At 32.6% G+C, this 22,446-nt stretch overlaps 1 protein-coding gene across 3 annotated transcripts in view; it reads right to left on the reverse strand.

Annotated features, from left to right (window-relative positions):
• The window catches only part of Fas1 (fasciclin 1 Fas1 domain-containing), a 378,308-nt gene that overhangs the window by 116,929 nt on the left and 238,933 nt on the right, over positions 1-22,446 (reverse strand). For all 3 annotated transcript variants that reach the window (XM_069120610.1, XM_069120612.1, XM_069120609.1), the window contains exon 2: positions 12,693-12,828. In XM_069120610.1, the coding sequence (XP_068976711.1) occupies positions 12,693-12,828 (136 nt within the window). The remainder of the gene's footprint in view (positions 1-12,692; positions 12,829-22,446) is intronic.

Consider the following 22,446-nt stretch of genomic DNA (forward strand, 5'->3'; position numbering starts at 1 on the left):
CTTCATCACATCGCGGTGTATGTTTGGCGTAGTCTTTATATTTATATCTTTACATTATATCCGACTAGTTATTGCTAATGATAAATGACAATGGAAACAATAGTGAAACTCTTTATTCATTATCTACACGGTAATACATATAGGAATTTCACTTGCAATTGGACTACTGAAGTTCTGTGAGTAAACCATTGGAAAATATGTTTTTTTGTTGGTAGACAAATTACCTACAAACACGATTCTGACATAATAAGAATTTATATCTCTATAACGATGGTTTTCCTTGCCAGGAAAATAGAACAATCTTATTTTAGAATTTACGATAATAAAATACAATATTTACTCGTTCTATGCGACTAAATAGACATTGCACATTCATAGTTTCAGAGCGTTGACAGAAATCGATAATGTTAGTGTATTTAAGCGTAAGCATCGCGTGAAACATCAGCCATCGCAAGAACATAAACACTACAAGCTGAAATTACGTGTCGTCGGCAAACATCTATCGAAGAACGTTGGAAGAAGCCTAACATCTGACGTGCACTCCACGTTTCAGTTCTGAAGTAGCACTAAATATGTAATTATGTTAAGAAAGACGTTCCTGCGTCTTTCATGCAAGATAACAAGAAACATACGAGCTTTTTTTTTATTTAATTCTTTACATTCACAATTTGTGCAATTTGGACATTAGGTAGAATTGAAACATACGAGAGCGTGAGGAATTATTTTGTAATTGTTTTCTTCAAATAAATTTTTTAAAAGGAGGAAAGAATAAATTCAAGAAAAAGTGAAGTTATAAAATTAAAGTTGAATTTGTGAAGAAATTTATGATGCATCTTTAATTAAATCTAATAAATTAACTCGAAAAATGAGCTATTTCCTAGGATGGCAATATAATAATTATTTAATGAATTGTATTATTTATAATAAAATCCAAGAATATTATTTAAATCACAATGAAAAGCAAATTTTTCATTACTAAATCATCGAACCATTAATCATTTTTTACATTAAAATCTCATTTCTTGAAAAATTCATTTTTCTTAGCCGTGTCATTCTTGAAACTGCCCGATATTATAATAACGATAGACGATCTTTATTGTACAAAGAAATGAATCTGAAGAGAAGACGAAAGAGCAGGGCATATGTAAGATCACAACAGAAGATACGTACAAATTAAAATTGTGTAATTTTCTTAATTAAAAAACATGACATAGAAGACTGATTAAACAAAAAGATAAACTAGCAAACGATAATAAAAGAATGATTAATTCGTCCAATTTACTGTTTCACATACTGTATATAACAAGTTAAGTAGTTATGGAACTATCATTAATAAAAGCTCGTCGTTCACAGATTTCATCATGTTTTCTTATAAAAAATTCGTAAGAATCAAAAATTAAATTGTTGTACACAATATACGTTATAGGAAAACTGACCTTAAAATTTATCTTTTCCCGTTTCTAATAACATCGCAGTTATAAGGTTTATCTAAGCATCGTTTATTAATTTCCATTATTTTTCAAGCGTGGTTTCACCAAGATTGAGATTTAATTTGTTTTTATAAACACTGCGCAGCATGCGAGATTGAGACAGGCAAACTGAAAAGAGAAGAACGTAAAGAAAAAGAAAGAGAATCGCTAAGTGAACAAGTAGAAAGAAGCAAAGACGGAAAGAATGAGGCGGAGAAGAGAAAGTTGAGTTCCGAGTGGAGGTGAAATGATAAATTAAACCGAGCACACTAATGTGCTGCAGCAAAACAAGACGGCCAAAGTTGCAAAATTATGAAACTTCCAAGACTAATTGTGAAACTTTTCGCGATGTACAAAATTTCTGTAAACTTGCCGGAGTGGTTAAGCTCGACTCGGCCTTCTTCATCAAATCGAATAATCATTTAATATCCAGCTTTAAAAATTGTTTCTGACAATTCGATGTCAGGCTTCGTGGAAGATTGAAAATTATTATTAAATTGGAAAATGAAATCTTTAACTTGAAAACGAAATAATGTCTGGTTTTTTTTTTTATTGAATATTTGGAACTTCAATGAAGACCTGTTTCATCTTTTTCGTGAATATATATCTTTGCTTCATCTTCAAGAGATATTTTTTAACAGATTCTTCGAGAGATCTTATCATTTATACTTTTCTATATCATCTTTATATAAAATATTCTCATACGTATCATAAAAATATGAAACAGTTTCTGTTTCTAACGCTTACTTAGAAAAATGCATTTAAATTCATTGAATTCTCCTTTACTAGCAGCTTGAAGTAGAAAAGATTGATTTTTCATTGATCCTAAAAATGGAATTAAAAATTGATTCTAAACGAAATTAGTTTTCCTTCGTTAAACGATTCGCCTAGATTTGAAAATGTTGCCTCCGAACATTTGTAGATTCTACATAGAAACTAACTTTTTGCCATTTATTGAATGATTTGTCCAGACTTGAAAATGTCTACGAGTATTTTGTGTGATTTCTATTAATTCGATTACAAAATTGTATAATCACCAAGTTGAATTGAAATGGTACAGGATTCAATAGTTGCGGGAAGTTGTAACTCTCGCAAGTTCCTCGAAGGTTACTGAATAGAGTGGTATCACTTAAAACGACTCGATTTTCCAGGCGGTACGGTTTGTTATTTAATCAAAAGTCGAGATCGCAAAGTTCCTTTCCGCGGTAACTTTTGCCGGAAGTTTTTTGTTTATTGTTTTACCTCGGCCAGCATCGAGTTCACGGAATCAGTCGTCAATAAGTGACTAACCGTTCTTACGGTAAGTTACTTTGAGAAATTGCCCCCGACCCGAATAATATCGATTCAACCGTTTTATTTCGTCGAACTCTGTGGACCTGCTTTCAATTATTTACGCAAAGCACCCACTGGGCAGTCTCTAGAGAAATTCAGTCAAGCAATTCGCTCGACAATCGTGAAATAATTTACGATGCTTCGATGAAAAAGAAATAAACACGCGTAATATCGTAGAATTGTGTTTATTAAATTTGAAGATCACAGGGAAAGAACGCATATAAGCACGTTTAAAGTTTAATAATAGTCAATTGAAGGCCAGATGAGAGAAAAGAAGATAATAAGTCTATATTTGCTAATTTTGCGATTTTTATATCATTTGATAGCTACAAGAGGATACTGTAACGTGCTTTACAACTAATTGAGAAGGAAAAAAATCTGTGTGGACAGATGTATTACCTTTCAACAATACAAAGTGATAGATCAAAGAAATTTTGTATAAAACAAATGGAATGACTAATTTGATGATAATCAACATTTGTACAATATTCAGAAATAGATACAGAGGAAGAATACGTCTTTTTATCAGGCTTTACATTTCTCTTTATAGTATGGAGCTTTTTTCTAATCATATGAAAGAACTACTACTGGTATTTAAATCTAATTAATTAGTATTTAAGTGCTATAATAAAAATTTTATGCAAATACTTCCTGTAGCCATTGTATAAGCAGGAATGTGTCATATGATGTATTATAATTTATGTATCATTCCATCATACAGAATTTTGAATAATCCTCACGAATATTCTTAACTCAAAATACCTAGGAAACCAATAACCTACTTCCTGATACACTGCTCTATCGTTCAACTTATTACTACAGCATCAAACCTCCATCTTTCTTCACATCAAACAATTGTCCAAAGCGTAAACTTCATAGCAGGCGACCCTCATCAATTCCAATATATAGTTTAATATGAGGCACAGTTGCGTGTGTCGCAGTGTTGAGGTTGGTTAACTAACAGCGCTGTGAGTAGAAGATTTTCTAGTACAATAGCTCTGATTACAATGTGATTTCGCCCGGTCGAACGAGTTTGAAATTCTCCAGTCAGTAACAAGACAAACAATGGCAAGGAAGCAAGGAGCTTGGCCTGTGGCTAAGAGCCGCAAGATGTGTCGCAGCCCTAACCGGCTTGTTCTCTGCTACGTCGAGCACCATGTAACCAGGTTCTCCTTCTTAGTTGGAGGACCTCCAAAGTCTTCTCTCGTCTCGTCTAGCCTCGTCTATACACTGTTCTTAAGTTTCACGCGAACGCCCGAACAGTTAAGTTACCCCTTAAGGCCAAAGTTCGCGTTTCTCTTCGTCGCCTGACGAACGTGTACCTTCTCCTCTTTTCGTTTCTCCTATTCCAAACCTGGCCTGATTTTCCCTTTCCTCCTTTTACCCCGGCTCGTGCGCTTTCCAACTCTTTAACTTTGTATGAGTAAATTTACCGACACGCGGAGCGTTTAATATTACGGAAGACACAGTTCTCTCTGCTTTAGCAAGATGGAAGATTTGGCTTTCGTTCAAGCTAACTTATTCAGATAGTTGTTGGTAGAATAACATTGGCAAATATTTTTGCGTGTGTCTCTTTATCCAGCGAAGAGTATCGTGGTAAAGCTTTTTATAATCGACTTGTTAGGGATCTTAAAATATACTGCTTTTTGTGATATTAAATTTCAAATCTGAAAGCGCAAATTTCAAATTTTATATCTCATATTTTCAATTTCAAATATCAGAGCTCAGACTATAATTTTGAATTTTACATTGAAATACTCAGTCGTCGAGTTTCAAGTTTTGTATCAGAAATTTTTAATTTTAAGGATGAAAGATCAAATTCCAAATCCAAGAGCGCAAATGTCAAATTAATCGAAATATTGCTAGTTGTAATATTAAAATATAGGAGGTATTAATATATTGTTTGTCTCGGTAATCTGCTTTACAAACAAGCTGCTTTCAATTTCAACTATTTCATACCAAAATCATCTTGCTAAAGATATTAAATTAAATTATATTAAAATTAAAAAAATCAACAAAAATTTCGTTATCGTGTTTTTCTCCCATAATATTCATACGCTAGTAGTAATAGTATTTGCGACAGGAAAATACGTCTCTTACTAACAGACATTCTCTTTGGTTAATAAAACTTCCGGATATTAGGGAGATTTAGACACTGTATTTTACTCGTAACAACAGCTTTGTCGAACTAATGTCCTTCGTTTAGTTAAAGTTAGAGACAGTGGTCGTTAGGAATATTATGATCAATCTTACTTCTTCTAACCAAGCGTACTATTTCTTCGATACTGCTAGTTGCTCGCAGTCTTCTATTAACTTGTCGTGAAACTTTTTCAAGGGATACGTTATACCCACCAACTGTTCCTTCCCTTTCTATTCGTGACTGCATAGAAAGAACGCGGCTCTTGTTACTTCTTCGCTTACGTGTATTTCACTTCTATATTGGGTGAGTCACTAGAAGAGGGTTGGATAATTTTTCATCGATAACAAGTGGTATTCTACTCCGCCTCTGAGGAATATTTATGACTCAACTCTCGGATGACTTCGAGATAATATTAGATGTAGTTTATCAACTCTTGAAAAGTTAATTGATATAATGACAGCATTATGGATCAGACAAATATTTTTTATATTTTTTTCCTGATTTTAATATGAGTTATTCCGTTAAAGTAGCAATCTTCTAAATCTAACAATTTTCAGGCTTTTTAAAAAATAAATAAGTTGAAACGTTTGTATGAATTTTTTTTTATTTGGGTACATATCATGTGCAGTCGTGTTTCAGTTATTATTTTACATTTTTTTGTTTAATATTTCTCTTCTGAAAAACGAATAAAAAGTACGTCGATAATGCAGAGTGTAACATTGATAATGACAATGAAGTTTATAAAGCTTTTGAGGATTGGAAATGTTTTTGACGTGTAATATTGTTCAATATGAAGTAAACATCTTTCAAAAACGTAAAATACTAGAGGAAACAATGAAATTATTCTCCAATTTTTTTTATTGTACAATTTTTTAGTTCATTAATTCTATGATTCATGGATTTTTCCATTTTTTGGGGTTTTTAATTCCCAGATTCTCTAATTTCTCAATCTATCTCACAATTCAGTTATTTAAAAAATAACTTTCATAACTTTTTGGATATATTTTCTCCATAAACCATAATGAGTATTAACTTTCAACTAAATTACTACAAAATTCCTTTCGAAATAACTTTCTCATTTCTTCGAGATAAGGAGAAATGTATTCTTTTTAACTTGACGAAATACATTACATTCAGGAAGTAAGATGTTTCTTCAATGAGCAATATCGATGTTAAATAGTCTACGCTGGAACAATAGCCACCACAATTGCCAGGCCCTGAACCTTTATTTCTAAGGCCATATAAATCGATACTTTACTCTCGGTACAGAACGAATATCAAATACTTAACCCTCTGCGGACGAGTGTCGGCAAACAGCCGCCCAAGTCATTTTACCATTGCGGACGCCTGTCGGCATATAGTCGCCCGAATCTCTTCACAGTTCCGGACACTTATTTTGAAGTGGCTGGCGTACGTCTATTTTTCTGAGCGATGATCTTATGCGTGTTTACGCATGGATATAGTAAACTAAACAGTACTATGTTTTTGATAAAAGAAAATTATAGATCTTTAGCGATGGAATCTTATCTTTCTTTAACATAAACTTGCGATGTAAGGTGATGGTCGAGTTAGAACGAATTTCAGTTTTTCAAAGGCATTACCAGACGAATCAGCGAGCCATTCGTATATTTTATATATTTTTTATAATACAAGCGTATTGTAGATATCTAACAATTGTATACGACATTATCAATAATCAATAAATAGACTGTTATTATATGAATTATATGTAGTATGTTATTATACTTTGTATCATACTATTACATGAATTGTAATACATTTTTAGAAAAATTGAAAATTATAAAAAATCCACATCACATATAAGGATATATTCTTTATTGAAATAAAATATTCCACCTAATGAAGTTTTAACCGACATAAAATATTTCTTATAATATTAAGTGACTAAAATAAATTTTCATCTAGATTCCATTTCCTTAAGTTTATTCATAAAAATATGAAATTGCATAAATACTAAGAGTCTATTAATAAGATAAACCATGGTCTTTCAAAAATAATTTCCGATTACCTCATATTTTTCCTGGTTCATGTCGATAACAAAACTCCAGCATCCCACAGAAGCGAATTTATTTTCTTCGGTGAATTTAATTCGACCAACAGTACCACGCAGCGCGTTATTTATTTCACAAATTACAAATTAGAACTTGAACCAATTTCTTATCGAAAAAAACCGGACTGTCGTTCGCAGATTCTTTTTAATGCGAGGAAGTTTTTTCACATCTTAATCGAGCTGCGTTTCTCGTTACCTCCCGCGAAGAGAACCCTCGAGTATTTCAAGTATTCGAAGGGTTGGTTGGTGTCTAAGCGCGGGGCCAGTCAGAGGGGAGTCTAAAAAGAAATATACCTCGTGAATGACGATTATTCGTCAGTGGCTCAGCCTGGCTGTCGGCGACGAAAGTTACAAATACCCAGAGGTACCCATCTTCACACGGGGAACGCACTCCTTGTTTCACCCCTCGACGCCGGTATTCATCGTGGATTAAACGCGAAGAAGACGTAATGAAGGTCGCTACCTATTCCCCTTGAACATTCTCCGACTCCGGTGGTAGATATTCTCTTTTCTCAGTAGAGAGCAATTTTTGAACAATTTTTATATATTTTATGCTGTCCGTATACACATATTTTTGCACAATTTTTACCCGTGTCATATAAACTGAAAGATTCCATTCAGTTTGCGTAAGTTTAAAAATATTATACTTATATTTTTCAGTCGAAGTATTTTGTATATCAAACTGTTTCACTTGTCTCGTAAAGCGCTGATCTGTTCTACTTGCATGACTTTATACCGTTTTATTCCATTTGTCAGGTCTGAGATGTCACTATGCTACTTCTCTGACTGGGTTGCTGGGATTGCTTTTAAAATCTTCTCCTTTTGTTTGTGGATATACTCACACTTATTTATTCTTCTTAAATTTTCATATTTATTATGTACAGTAATATAATATTGGAATTTCAATGTTTCACTATTAATGACCTTAGTTTCACGATATTTAACTCTGCAATATTTATCGAGATATTCCGATAGACTGTAATACTTAATTTTATGTAAAACAGAGTATTTTCAAACTATTAACGAATTTGGAAAATAATTTGAAATTTCATGTTAAATACTTCGCTATTTTGTATAGTATAACATAGAAATAAAATGACTACGAACGGTGCTTGAAATAAAATCGATAGAATTTATAATTTCGCATGCCCATTGAATTTAAATCGACTAAACGAAAAAATTACGCTCGAATAATGACAGCATAAAAATAAAACGTTTAATCGAACCGAATAAAACTTCATATGAATATCATGAATCTTTAAATCGAAAATTACTTCGGAAAATTTATATGGTTTCTAAAATAGTCAATATTTATTTATTATTACTATTTTTATCCGTGACTGTTTAACAATCGTAGCTGCGACTGTTATATAATTTGTGTTATAATGAATATTCAATTTAGTAAATTCTAAATTAGTAGAATTCTACGTTGATAGAATTCATACAAAATTCTAAATGATTTTACACGTATGCGAAATTAAGTATTCCACGTATACCGATTTAATAAATTCATCACGTTCGAAGAATAACAGTTTGAATAAAATCGCCCTTAATTGTAAGAACCAAGTTTTTCATTTGGCAGCGAAATTGAACTGGGAATGAAATTTTTGTCGTTCAAAGGGTAACTTCAAGAACCCGGACATCTTTCCCTTCTCTTGTCGCTCGAGGCATCTTAAACGCGCAAAGGAAGTTTCTTCATAAAACGGCAACGCCCTTCTTAATTCCTTGTTTCCTTCGCGCGCGCACTTTCTTCGCCAGCAATCGTGAAAATGCCTCGGGTCACGAAGGGGCCGCTGAACATAGGAAATCGCCGTATAAAACCGGATATCACTATAAAATCAAAGATTTAGTATATCTATAAGCCAGATGTGCATTTCTTCTTTATCCAATTTTTGTTTTCGCAATTACGAACTTATTTGTCAAAAAGAATGATGTGCTAAGAATTTTGAGGAAATTCTTTGAATGATGTGTAATAGATTTTATTCGTAATTTCGATTTGGATAGAATTATTATTAATAAGGAATATAATATAATGAATATAATAAATAATATAATGAAATGATAGTGCATGATTAGAGAAGAGAATTTAAATTCGCTTGAATGTATTAATTTAGGAAAGGAAGAAATCTGAGCTAAGCGTAAACATTGAATTGTCTTTTTAGAAATTCTAACGCTTCTATGATAAAATTAGAATAATTTAATACTACGTCATTTTCGACTAATTAGAATTAAATTCTCCGAATTTAAACTTTCCATGAAGTTGCTTGCGCATTATACATATACTTTTAATTTACCACAGCACTATAATTAACACTTGGAATTTTAATAATTTCGATAATTCCTACCGAATTAAATTAAGATTAATATTCGAAATTCCCGGAGTCTTCCGTTATCTATGTGTAGTAATTGGAAGCCTTATCAATCGCATTGTGACCCTGTCAGTGACATTAATCCCATCGGAGGTCTCTGTTCGTTCCCTAAAGCCGTTCTTCCTTAGTTAATGCAGCGTTACCTCTGCAATCTCGCGCCGGTGCACCGACGACGGCGCATTATAGCGATTTACAGCAGTCGACCAATCCCTCATAGTAGCCCCACTGTGTCGGAATATATGATGCTATCACGCTGCTCTGTCAATTATTACCAACGACTCGCTTGGATACCTCGTTGGCAGCTTGACCTATCGACCAGACACGTTGAAATCTCTTAAGCCAAACAATTTTACTTAATATTTCTCAATTATTATTATTCATTACGATCGAGATTTTTGAAATTACGATAGGATTGTTGGTAATAACGTTTGTTTCTGAAAATAGATACAATAGCTTATGGAAGTATTTGAAATTATTTAAATTTGAAAGTATTTACCATGGAAAATTTTTATAAACATACTGTGTATACTATACAAAATCTTTTGAAATATCATCGATACCGTGAAGAGACACGACTATCGTGGTTATACTGGTAGAATTTGACACCAATCCGTGATTGTACGAGACATTTATGGCAAACATAAAGTTGGTAAAAACTTAATATACAGTATGAATAATTGTCTTAAATATATAACAAGTGGACTGCGGATTTTTATGCAAAATCATATTTTTGAGAATATAATTAAAAAAGTAGGACCATGGTAAGGAATTATTTCACTTATCAAGTATTATGAAAAGCAATATACCGTGGATATTCATATATATCTACATTATGTACATTTTGTATTATTTTGTAGTCTCAAATTTCCTATAAATGCATGAAGATTAGCAGTCTACTAATAACAAGCGTTGTTGACGGTTCCACCGAATTATTGAAATTTGCATCGTACCAAATTCCAATTAGGAACAAATGATTGTCTTACACCTATGATTCTCGATAATACTCTATAGGTTCGCGTTATCTGCATCAACAAAAGGAACATTTCCTAGCAGAGACAGAGATGAAGCGATTTCCTCTTAGACGATTGGATAACACGGGCTGGGGAGAATTTAATCGTGTGCGGTCTCGATTCCATTCAAGCTTTGAATACGGCTGCTATGGTAGTCAACCACCGTGAAGGATAGCGCGCAACTCTGATTGTCAGGGATCGATCAGTTCAGAATTGAGAAGTCACCGGAGACGAGCCGCAGACTGTTGACATTGTGAAGTTGTTATACATAAGTAATACGCGTGCATTGAATCCAGAACTTAGCAGATGAAGGTATGTATAATGCATAATAGAATAACTGGTTTTGGTTCTCGGTTATCAATGTTACTCGATGAATATTTTCGTAGGATAGATATTTTTTTGTGAGGAGGAGGGGAACATTCATATTATTATTTAAGTTATTTAAAATTGACAGAATTTTTACAATTGACGTGAAATGTATTGTATTTTAAATCCTACTTTTAAACGACAGCGTATACAGTAGCTCGCGAATGTACCCATTTGAAAACTTACAGAAGCTTTATGCAAGTATATTACGTGTATTATACATAACATTTTGAAATTTCGTTCATATTCTAACGAAGAGCAACTAATACGGGAGTTACTTCTGCGTAATAATTTCTATGTATATGTATATACATAGAACGAGTGGTGCACATTTTCAGGTTCATCTCAATATTTTATCAATATAATCGCGATAGTCGTGTCTCATTACAGTGCTAATAGAATGTCAAAATGTTTCATAAAACACACACAATACATCCATAAAAGTTTCTTATGGTATGTGTCCAAACACTTTCATGAATCAGTCTATGCGAAAACTATTAAAGGATGCTCAGTATATGGCAAAGCAAAACGATATGAGATACTGGAGTTACGAATGTAATGCATCATGTTGAACCACGACGTATACACGCTGTTACATTTTCGAAGATGGTCGGAATCGAATGGCCATCGATCTAAATGTGTATATAGGGTGTATTGTAGAATCGCAAATGCGTCGGAACGTGCGGTATCCTCGTATGCCTCGTCGAAGGACCTTGAATTACGGTTACACGCGTTGCAACTCCTGTGCATATTTGATGTATTTTCAATCGAATCTCCCTTTGCGGCTAAGTCCATCGTCATTTTACATGTAGACACGTCGATGAGTACCGAATACGCGTATATAAGCCCGCATGTACACGTATATAGCGTATCTTCGAAGATCAAAGAGCTATGTTCCGAAATTCATGGGATTAATGTATTGATTAGTCTGATGTGTAACTATAAGAACCCAAGAAATGGGTTACACGTGTTTGAATAAATCACACGATAAATGATATTACTAGTTGTAGATAAGAATTTGGTTGTTGTTAGTCAAATTCTATACGTATATAGATCTTTGGAAAGATCAAAGAACAATTTCGAATTTAAAGGTTGCGCGGATAGCTATTTGTATGAAAACAGAAAGAAAAGATAAATGTGTTTGAATACCGACAAGGTATTTAAATTATTCCAAAAATGAATTCGATGTCTAAGGATAAGATTTGATTCTTTAATGTATAAGTGTAGAATACTTTGACAAAGAGTAATTTTATATTCGTGATTAGATTGATATCCAATTAATTCTAATTAAATCTAATTAATGTAGGTATTTTTTTTAATAGCGAATGTGTTAAAGGATAATTCTGAGTCTTCCGTTTAATAAAATTTTCGTAAATTCCCCAGTCTATTGTGTATATCATCTATTATTAAGATGCATAACATATTAATTACTATACAGACAGAACAAAAGACGATTGGAGAAGCTTCTAAAATGAACATGATCATCGTATTTGTGAGCACGTTTGCGAGTGATGGAACGGTTTTGTAACTCGACACCAAGAAAGCATCAATATTAGGATGAACATCAAAGAATCTCGAATTACATGTAATTTTAGAAAATATAGTTCGAAGTAAAAGGAATCGGATATTTTCACCACTTCAGTAACTTTAGAGTAAAACTATGTAATGCTTGTAGCTAATTTTGTACATAAAAAACATAAAAGAATGTACAGAACATTTCAAATAGAATATATCTTACATCCACTATGTTCCTAAACTTTTAAGTACAAGAATAGTAAAGAAAAAGTATGGACTATCCAAGCCAAATACTTTTTAAATGCGCAAACGAGCTAATGTCTCATTTTTCCTTTTCTTTCGGCGAAAACGAGGCAAACACTTCCCGAGTCTTTTTAAAAACCTTCGGATGAACGTGACAAGAACACGCAAGGTACTTACACATATGGTAGAGAACCAAGTTTTTCGTAGTTCCGCTGTACTTTTGGAAAGCCCGATTTGTTGGCGCGAAAACCGTCACGTGACGATACGTGAGCGTGGTGTTAGCTACCTGACTTGCTTCCAATAACTGATAAAACTGCAACAAAAAGAATATAGAGATTATTACTTGAAAAAATCTTGAGAGAATTATTATATTTATTTATATTATATTTTCATCTATTTTGTCTATTCTAATAGATATATTTGTACGTTATATTACATTATTGTATTTTTTCCATATTTGGAACAAATTCGATAATCATTAAAACACACCAAAGAATGTTTTATTCGATATATTACAACTTCTACCAGAAAGTATATGTAGCTGAATGGAGGTAAATTTACACTAAATATTCAAATTCTGTGAAAAGCGGGAATGTTTCAAAACTTCTTAATGCACATATACGTATAAGCATATATATCAGGTTGGCGCATATAAAATATTTTTTCGAAATTTAAATTTAACCGGTCAATATTACTCGCTATGTGCGTTATTCTCACTGAGCAAAGCTTCAAGTTTTATCCATATTTTGGAAAAGTGATATTTCGTATGCACAAACTTAGTGTTAACAATAAGCAGCCAAATTAGCGTGCAAGTTAAATTGGGAAGCTGGCGCAATCAATATCAACTTATGCAATATCAATATATGCAATACTACATATTTTATATAATGTTTCAGTTTGTAAAATATAGAAAATATAATATAATTAACAAGTATATTAAAAGTCAAATCGTTAATAATAAAAAATCGTTAAAAAGCTATTTCGTCCTCACGTCGTTTATTACTTGAATTTTTCAACTAATTTTTGTCGTAAGGGAATAAAATTCAGCTTATAATGCACGATCACAAAAATGATAGATTTTGTAGAATTTTACAGAAATATCATAGATATTCGTTTAAACCGTTCTAAATATGCAGTGTCATTCTAAATTCCAGATTAAGGAAACTCTAAATGAAGATCTTTGCGAAAGTAATTAAATTTTAAAAGTTTTCTCTTTTCTGAAGGATACGATGTTCTATAATAAAATATAATTTCCAGAGTATTCTCAGTTTTTATCATCGTCGCTAATAATCACACAGATAGGTGTACTTAATGCGATGTTAAAACGTATCCATTAAAAAAGAATAGAAATATTATAGATACTTGTACTATACGACGTTCGAAATGCTTAACGAAAATGAAAAAGTATTATTTCAACTTTTCACTGATGTACAGTCATGTAGACGTTATCGCATTAGTGGCATTATGAAAGAGGAAAGGAAAGAAGCATTTATCGATTTTCTGTCAGATTGCGAGCGTATAGGTATCATAGCGCAAGAAGTAATATGTGGAATATGTAAGTCGAGTCACGCTGGATTAAACTTACGATTGTGCATAGCGAATTAGCGATTCGCGTTCCAGAGGCTGGGGCAAAAGCGCTTAATCCGGCGCGTCGAATGAAATTTGCCGGGATCTTTCGTCTCCACCGAAAATTTGCACAAAGGAAGCTCGTTAGTTATCAATGCGCAATTAACCCTGCGCCAAGTCAAAGCGGGGAAAATATCATACCCGTGCGTCGTGAGTCACGTTTTCTTCTCCGCGGATGGAAAAACATGGTGAATTACGTGTCAGAAAAACCCCGACAAAAGTGTATCCTTTCCTAAAGATAATAACGTAATTCTACAGGTTATCATTTGCTTTATTTTTAGAGACCGTCAAATGTACCTTCGCTGCGTTATTGCTGTATACCATCAAGTTTTTGTTAAGACGTTGTTAAGATCACGCTATTATGTGAAATTATAGTATTCACAGATTAGAAACTTTTTATTGAACGAAATAGTGTTACGAAAGTGATTTGAGTAGTATGATAGGAGTAATTTTAATACGTATGTTTATTATGATTTTGGTCCTATTTTATGTATAACTTGTAGCAAAGTTATTTATATAAAATTTGTGCCATAAAAATGGTTCTCATAACCTTCTTTGTATAAGACTAATAATTTCTCCACATTTCTATAAAATTTTTTAACGAGAAACAATCTAATAGTGAGAATCGAATCATAGTGACACTTAAAGAACATTTGGATGAGAGAAACGGAATATTCTATAAGAATATCATCATATATAAGAATATAAAAAAATCAAAAGTTAATTAATAGAAATTCTAGTTCAAATAATTGATTTCTTTCCTTGAAGAAAGAACAAAAACAAAGACTATTTCCTATTCACTATAATATTAAAGGAAATTTTATATTTTCAAAATATCTAGGATGTTTGATAATAAAACGAGTTTTCTCAGTTGGACACAACATTGCATCTCATAAACATGTCTTTTAGTTTTCTATTTTATACATTGAAACGATGTATAAGATTAAAAGAGTTTTTATAGGCGATTCGTGTTTCATGGAATTTCATCGCTTCTCAGAATTTCATTCGGTTCGCGTTTGACATTTCTCTCTTTTAAAAGTGCCTTCTGTCGTAATAAAAGAGCAAGAGCAGAAAAACAAAAGCCAGACAGCGTCTGTCTGGCTTTCATGTTGCCGTATCAAATTGTTGCTTCTGAAACAGTCTTTGATTTATTCAACCTAGTTTGCTTTGAGATACCTACGATCTTCTTTTGTACAAATTGAATACTCATGGAATCTTCGACTTGTGGAAATCTTCTATACGATTCCAGTTTATATTTTATATATGTTTTAGTCGTTTCATGGAAGTCGAGTTTAACATATTCCTCAAAGGATTCCTTTCGAATATTACGAAACGCATCACATATTTTACATATCACTTTTATGTAATATCATTGTTACATTGAGAAGCATATTAAAAATAATCTGTTTCACTACCAGATTTGTTTATCTTACACATAATTCTTGATAAATATTTCCTTGAGGAAATAGTTGTTCTTGGTCGTAATTATTACGAATTATACTGGTCACATTTATATGTGGTAAATTTAATTTATAAACTATTAAACTTAACCCTTTTATTTCACAAGACCATTTAAAGGATACTACTAAATTTCAATGTGTTATATTGCACATATATAGATACCAAAAAAAAAGTTTTTGTGGATTCAGGATTTTTATTCACTGTTTCGATAGGTATTTGTTCACAGTAATATTTTTTTACAAATCATCTTGTAAATCCGATTATACAAGTTTTTAGTAATTACTGTAGAAATATATGTGATATTTGAAAATAAAGAATGTTCGATATTCGCAAACATAAAATATTTAAATAACAAGTTTTTATTGCAATTCATATTCTTATGCGTACATTCATACCAGTACCTATACATATATTGCACGGAACATATTAATATATTTTAATTACAAATACGAATGTGGCGCGCAATTACTTTCGTTAAACCATAATTTCACAGACAACGTAAAAATCTGAATCGATCTAACGAGGAGGACCTTTGGAACAAGTAATTATTTTTCCCGTCCAATAAGTAAGGTTCAATTGAATTTGTAGTTAAATCGATTGATGGCCAGCCAAGGCTGGACCGTCTATTAGCCAGTTTAATTAGCAAGTCCCAGGGGTCCGGAAATAGGGCAGCCGTAACGACGTTTACGGGCGTCATCGTGCTCGTTCGTCGCCTGAACCTACACGTTTATTTCAAGCAGTTAACGAACGACTTAAAAAAACCTTTCTGAAACATCAATTATGACATTATATTACGTGTAACATCATAAAAGAAGAATCTTTTTTTATATTCTTTGTCGCGATTGTTAAATGAATTTTATAATGAACGATCCTCGTGTTATTAGCAACGAGCTTTGTGCAAAATTAGGAATTAACGACTGAGCATAATGTTATTAACATAATAGCAGCTAGCGGTGTGCCTTGTATAAAATGACGTGTAACATTTTTTATTCATTAGAGAGAAATAAAGTTTAATTAGTATTCATAATTACTATTTTTTTAATGAAAAGGTATTATGATACCAGACAAATTGTTACTTGTATTAATTTAATGAAGTATTTGTATATTATAAATTATTTAAAATACAAGTTTTTGAAGGAACAATTGAATTAAAGGATTTGGATATCAAAGATACTGAATTGAATTGCAATATTACAAAATTCAAAGATATATGAAATTTATTTTATGTGAAAATGATGTTAATGCATCTGTAAGTTGCTATTTGCAAATAAATAGTATGACTACTCGCAATAGTTAACAATATAACTGAAAGATGAACCAATCATTATAGAATACCGAACCACGTGGATCGACCGCATCCTAGTTCAACTTCCACTAATTAATCAGAAATTTCCTGCCAGCTTCGTCGACCTGGATGCACAGCTAATAGAGCTCGGTATGAATTCGCCTTCCCAATTATCTCGTCGTGTACTAATTACCACGCATGAGCACGAACAGAAAGTTACTCGGTTATTAATCGCAAATTTGATATCGAAAGCTGATCATATTTTTTTCAGATTATACGTATTAAGAACTCTTAAGAGAAAAAATTATATCGATAGCGATATTTGTCACTGATATTATCAGACTGTAAAATATTATATTTTGGAAATGGTAATCGTTATTAAAATATTATCTAATATTTGTATTTGTAATTATAAAACATTCCTTTAAATCAAACATTATGATTTTTCCAACAATTTCATCAAGTTATACCGAAATAACGTCGTTTTCTATGACTTGTTCACTTTTTTCAACGTTTACAAAATATATCTGGTCAATCGTAAATATAGAGAGAATATTTTACCTAGATTTTGGAAGACAAAAAATTAATTCATACATGGGAAATCGCAAATTGGAAAATATTCAGCAACGAATAATCGGATAACACGGTACGTCGGATATTTTCCTTCTCGTTTTGTAACAGAACACACGGTCTGATTCAATTTTCGCTACAGGTCAAAGCGTTGCGTGGCCAATTTGTGAAAAATAACGATGAAACATTGTTTTACTCTGCTCTGTTCTGGTCTCTCTCTTACATGTACCGTCCACTTGTTCTTTTACAAAGAGTTCCAGAGTAATGGAGACATGTCGTGACTTCAGGCAATTAATACGGGTTCATTCATCAGGTGCGCGAGAACGAGCAAACTTCAATAAGAGAACATAAAACATCATAGCCATGCAAATTATGGTCATATTGTGGAATTAATTTCATAATGAAATCACATCAGAGTATACAATCATATCGAATTAGGAAATAAAGTAGCATTGAAATATCTTCACTTTAAAAAACAGAGCAAGATCAACATTCTTGTGAAAACAGTTAGGATAGACTTTCAATCAACAATACAATCTAACTGATATTACTTACAACAAGTTATTATTATTTATAACAAGTTACAAATTACCAATATTAAATTCTCTGACACAAAAGTAAGAAATCATGAAACTGAGAGAAATGTTAAAAGGGGTATAAATAAACTCTGGTATTTCTAGTGTTAACGATTTATTGGTCACGAAAAGAGAAGCCATTCGTTCTGACGGATACTGGGTACACTGATCGATTGGTCGTTAACGTTACCAACTAGAGGATCCAACGAATCTCATCAGCCGAGATAAATTACGTCAAATTTTCGATCCGCTTGAACCTTTGGTAAACTAGACAGGGACCAGGCAAAGCTTACGACCTGAAATTGTGGCACGGGGTTGTTTACGAAATCGAAGTAATCTGAGCTCATGGATGCGACATCAACAACGACAAACTGAAAATTGGACCACATAGGACACTAATGAAAGTGCAATTTTTACAAGAATTCTTTTTATAAAATGAAAATATTCGTTGGTAGTTTAATCACAGTTTGATTAATACCTTTCAAATTTTTATCACATTACATAAAATTTGATTGTTTTTCTCCTTCTCCCTTTTTTAAGTAATTTATTCTTTAATTGGGTTACACTATATCTTTCTCTTGAATTTTTCAATTTCTCTCATTTATATTTTGAATTTTCCACGTTATTATAGCTTTTAGTATCTTTTTACATAAGGAACAATATTTTAGAAAATGTATAAAGTAAATATTCAATATCTTTAGATTCTGTGGGGGAAAAATATGAATTTCCATTTGAAAAATACAGTGTCTTCCAAATTACATTGAAAAATTTGACAGAAAAATGCTTGTCTTACCTTATTGCGTTCTACGTGAGAAACAAAACAGGAAAATGTCTATATATCCTTTCCCTCGTCTTAATCGTTTAGCAGTTACATATACAAACATAAGCCATCAATAGATAAATTAGAATTCTTTAAATTAAATATAATTTCACCAAAATAAAAGTGCGACTTATCAGGAAACATACCATAGTCACTCTACACTCAAGTTCTATTTACTAATTTTATTTGTCTAATTCTTAAAGAAGTATTTCATAGTCGCTGTACAATTACCTATGTTCTATTTTTCAATTCTATTTGTTCAATCATTAAACAAATATTTGTAAAAAGAGATCACCTGCTCTTTGTAACATTATATGCAAATATCGGTAACGATAGAAGATTATGTATAGATAGTCTGCTATGTGTCCATCACTCTTTCTTCGAGCCAGCGGCTAGACGTATCGATAACGCATTGAGTACGTGCATCGAGATATTGAGATGTGAACCACGTATTCAATATAAGGGCTTTTATCGCGTTTCAGCGGGTTCACCCTTTGCCTGGACTTTTCGCGGTAAACCCCGTGTCCTCTCGCCCTTAGGCAACCATTCCAACAAACGCGTCCAGACCAATTTACAATGGAGTCGGTTCAACGACGCGTGCAGTAACCTGGCGAATAATGCATCCGTGCCACGCTCGAGATGTGCATCGCGTCGGAGACGACATTGAACCGCAAATGGTGCGCAACCCTCAACAAATTCAACGAGAATGGTATCGTTCGTGTAATATCCCGAATTTTTGTGTTTACCGAACTGAAATATAGCTACAAGGGAGAAGAATTTTAAGTATTTGCTCGGATGTGGTCTGTTCGCAAACTACGCAGTCATATTTCGCATTGAACCTGTTACGAGTCACAAATGTTGACTCGTGAAATCAATTGAGGAAGCATTGAAACAATTCCACTAATAAAAATTTGAGAAACAAACTTGTAAGTATAAAATTGTGTATACAAAATGCTATTTGTACATTTATTTGGACATTTATTATGTAAACCTTTCATAAATATATTACGTGGGTTCTATAAAATATTTTTTGAAATTTAACTAGTACTAGTATGAGACACGAGTATCATGATTATGTTAGTAAAGTTAGAAATAAAAATAAGGTGCACAAGATATGTATTTCAAACATACACAAATATTGATCTGTACTACTTACTTGATATTTTTTGAATAGTACATTATACACATATAAATATATGTAATTTGAATCATTATATGGAATCATGTTATAAAATAGTATTTTCAAATTACCATACTTAGCAGGAGCAGATGAAATTAAAAAAAAAAAAAAAAAGACAGACGATTAATGGATGGACAAATATTTATTTGCACTACTTATTTGGACTTCTTCGTACATATAATTTCAAACATTATATAGAATCATTCTGTAAAATAGTGCTTAAATGTTCAATGCTATCAAGCAAAATATAATCTGATGGAAATATAAGGGTTACATATATTATTTGCATGCGTTAGTAAAACTCATCTGTGAACCGACTTATTTACCTTAAATTTAATTTAACAAATTGCTTCGAAGATTATAAGGGAAAGTGTACGTGAAACATTTTATTAGCGTAATTTCACGAAACGCTGTTAGACTATCCACGCGTGACAATAACGTAGTATGCAAATTAATAGGGCGAATGTTCCGGCTCCTTGAATCTTTGCCTGTCGGTCTATATGTATATCCAACAAATGTACACTTGACCGACCTACAATAAAGGAGACTCAACGGAGTATGCAATAACGTGGCAAATAATACATTCCCGGTGCGTTTTCGATATATATGCGCGGTATCGTACCGCAAACGCAAGGCCAACAGAAATGAGATACGAGAGCAAACAACTTCCTGTTGTCGACTTGAATTGAATCAGTCAGGTGGAATTTCAAATATTTTTGAATTTCAATCGATCTGTAATTTTCCACTATAACTCGATGACAGTGTTGATTGGTTGTTTTGCACTTTTATATTAATATAGATTGTGCAAACAGGTCTTGAAGCAATAATGAAAATTTTGAAGAGTATTCTAGTTCATTATAATATCAAATCTTGCATACAATTATAGTCTAAAAAATAGATGGTTATGTTTATTTGTTTCTTTTAATTAGAATTTTGCCAGATTCTTTGTTTTTGTTTCTTTTCTGTTTTTCTTGCTGAAGAGATGGAATAAAATTTGCTGACGAATTAAAGAAAAAAAGGACCAAGAGCTACATTTGCGTGTATGCTTCCAAAGAGACGCATTGCAGCAAGAATTTTTTATTGCAAATTACAATTGTACTTATAAGCTCACCGAATAATTTATTAATTCACGCAGCCAATATTTCCTACAGTCTTCTTATTCCACCGAACCTCCAACTTAAATTCGTGTCAACGATACATCTAAGTTTACATTGTACAACTGCAAAGCCGGATTCTTATCATCCCTAAATCGTTTGCAGCTAAAGACCGCCATTGCGTGTGTCTTATCACAGGTTCGCTCATTCGTTCTTCGGGAACATTAATACCAAGGTGGCCAGCAAGAACAATTTAACGGAGCATAGAGAGTGAAAGTGAAACGAGAAGAAAGTCGCACCATTTCGTGATACACAAGACCGAGTATGAGAAAAGGGGGAGAACGATGAAATAGAGTCGGTAAGTTAGCAAAGGGTCAAGTCTATATAGCAGACTCGTGCTTCTGAGTTGCTGCGATAGAACGAGCCAGTATTTTCACAAGGACGGAAATGAGACGCGTCCCCATCCTCTAACACGCCCACATTTATTTTTTCATCGTGAAGGGTAATGCGGGTATGGCGAATGCTGCGAAGTCCGCATTACATGCGCAGAGACATAGTTTGCACAGAGCAGTAGCCATTTTCTGTTTTCGCAGGCTCTATCGTCGCGTTGTGGATAAAGTTGTTCAAACAAGATAATGTAGCCTTTCATCAGTGTCTACGTTGCATTTTACTGCGTTACTACTTGGGTAGTTCAAAGGCAAAATGATTAAATACGATGTTTGATAGAGTTAGAGAATTTCTGTGTACTACTTTTAGTGGAATGTGAGAGTCCTAAAATTCTGCAGCTTGTTAACAGCTGGATTTGGGTCTGGTTAAGAACGTATGCAGCATGAATGCAATTTTTCTGAGGTTTAGTATTTTTATTTATATTTTTAATTCCAGCTATGTCCTTACACCACTTTTATAATTGCAGACACGATATATTAATGCATTTAATGCAAAAATTCCTTGCAACAAAATCATTAATATCTTCTTAATGAATGGTTAGACAAATTTTTATGTTTTTACTATATAAAATTAGCTATATTGTTGATATGTTTTGTTTAAATATTCTTATACTTTCTGATTCGTAGATATGAATCGTAGATTTTGCATTACATATTACGTTTATTAAATCAACCTACAAACAAATTCTTATGTTCAATTATATTCTGAACATATACCTATAAACACGTGTAATATCCAGTATTATTATATAAAAAACGAAGTCGTCTCTTAGAGCAAAACTATTATTATCCAATTGTACATAGAATTTTACATAAATCGCAGCTTGAAGAGTGATTTAACGAATGCATTGAAGGATGATTGGACGAACTGCGT

The sequence above is a fragment of the Bombus flavifrons genome, chromosome 9, assembly GCF_040668555.2.
Source record: "Bombus flavifrons isolate JBK064 chromosome 9, iyBomFlav1_principal, whole genome shotgun sequence".
NCBI lineage: Eukaryota > Metazoa > Arthropoda > Insecta > Hymenoptera > Apidae > Bombus > Bombus flavifrons.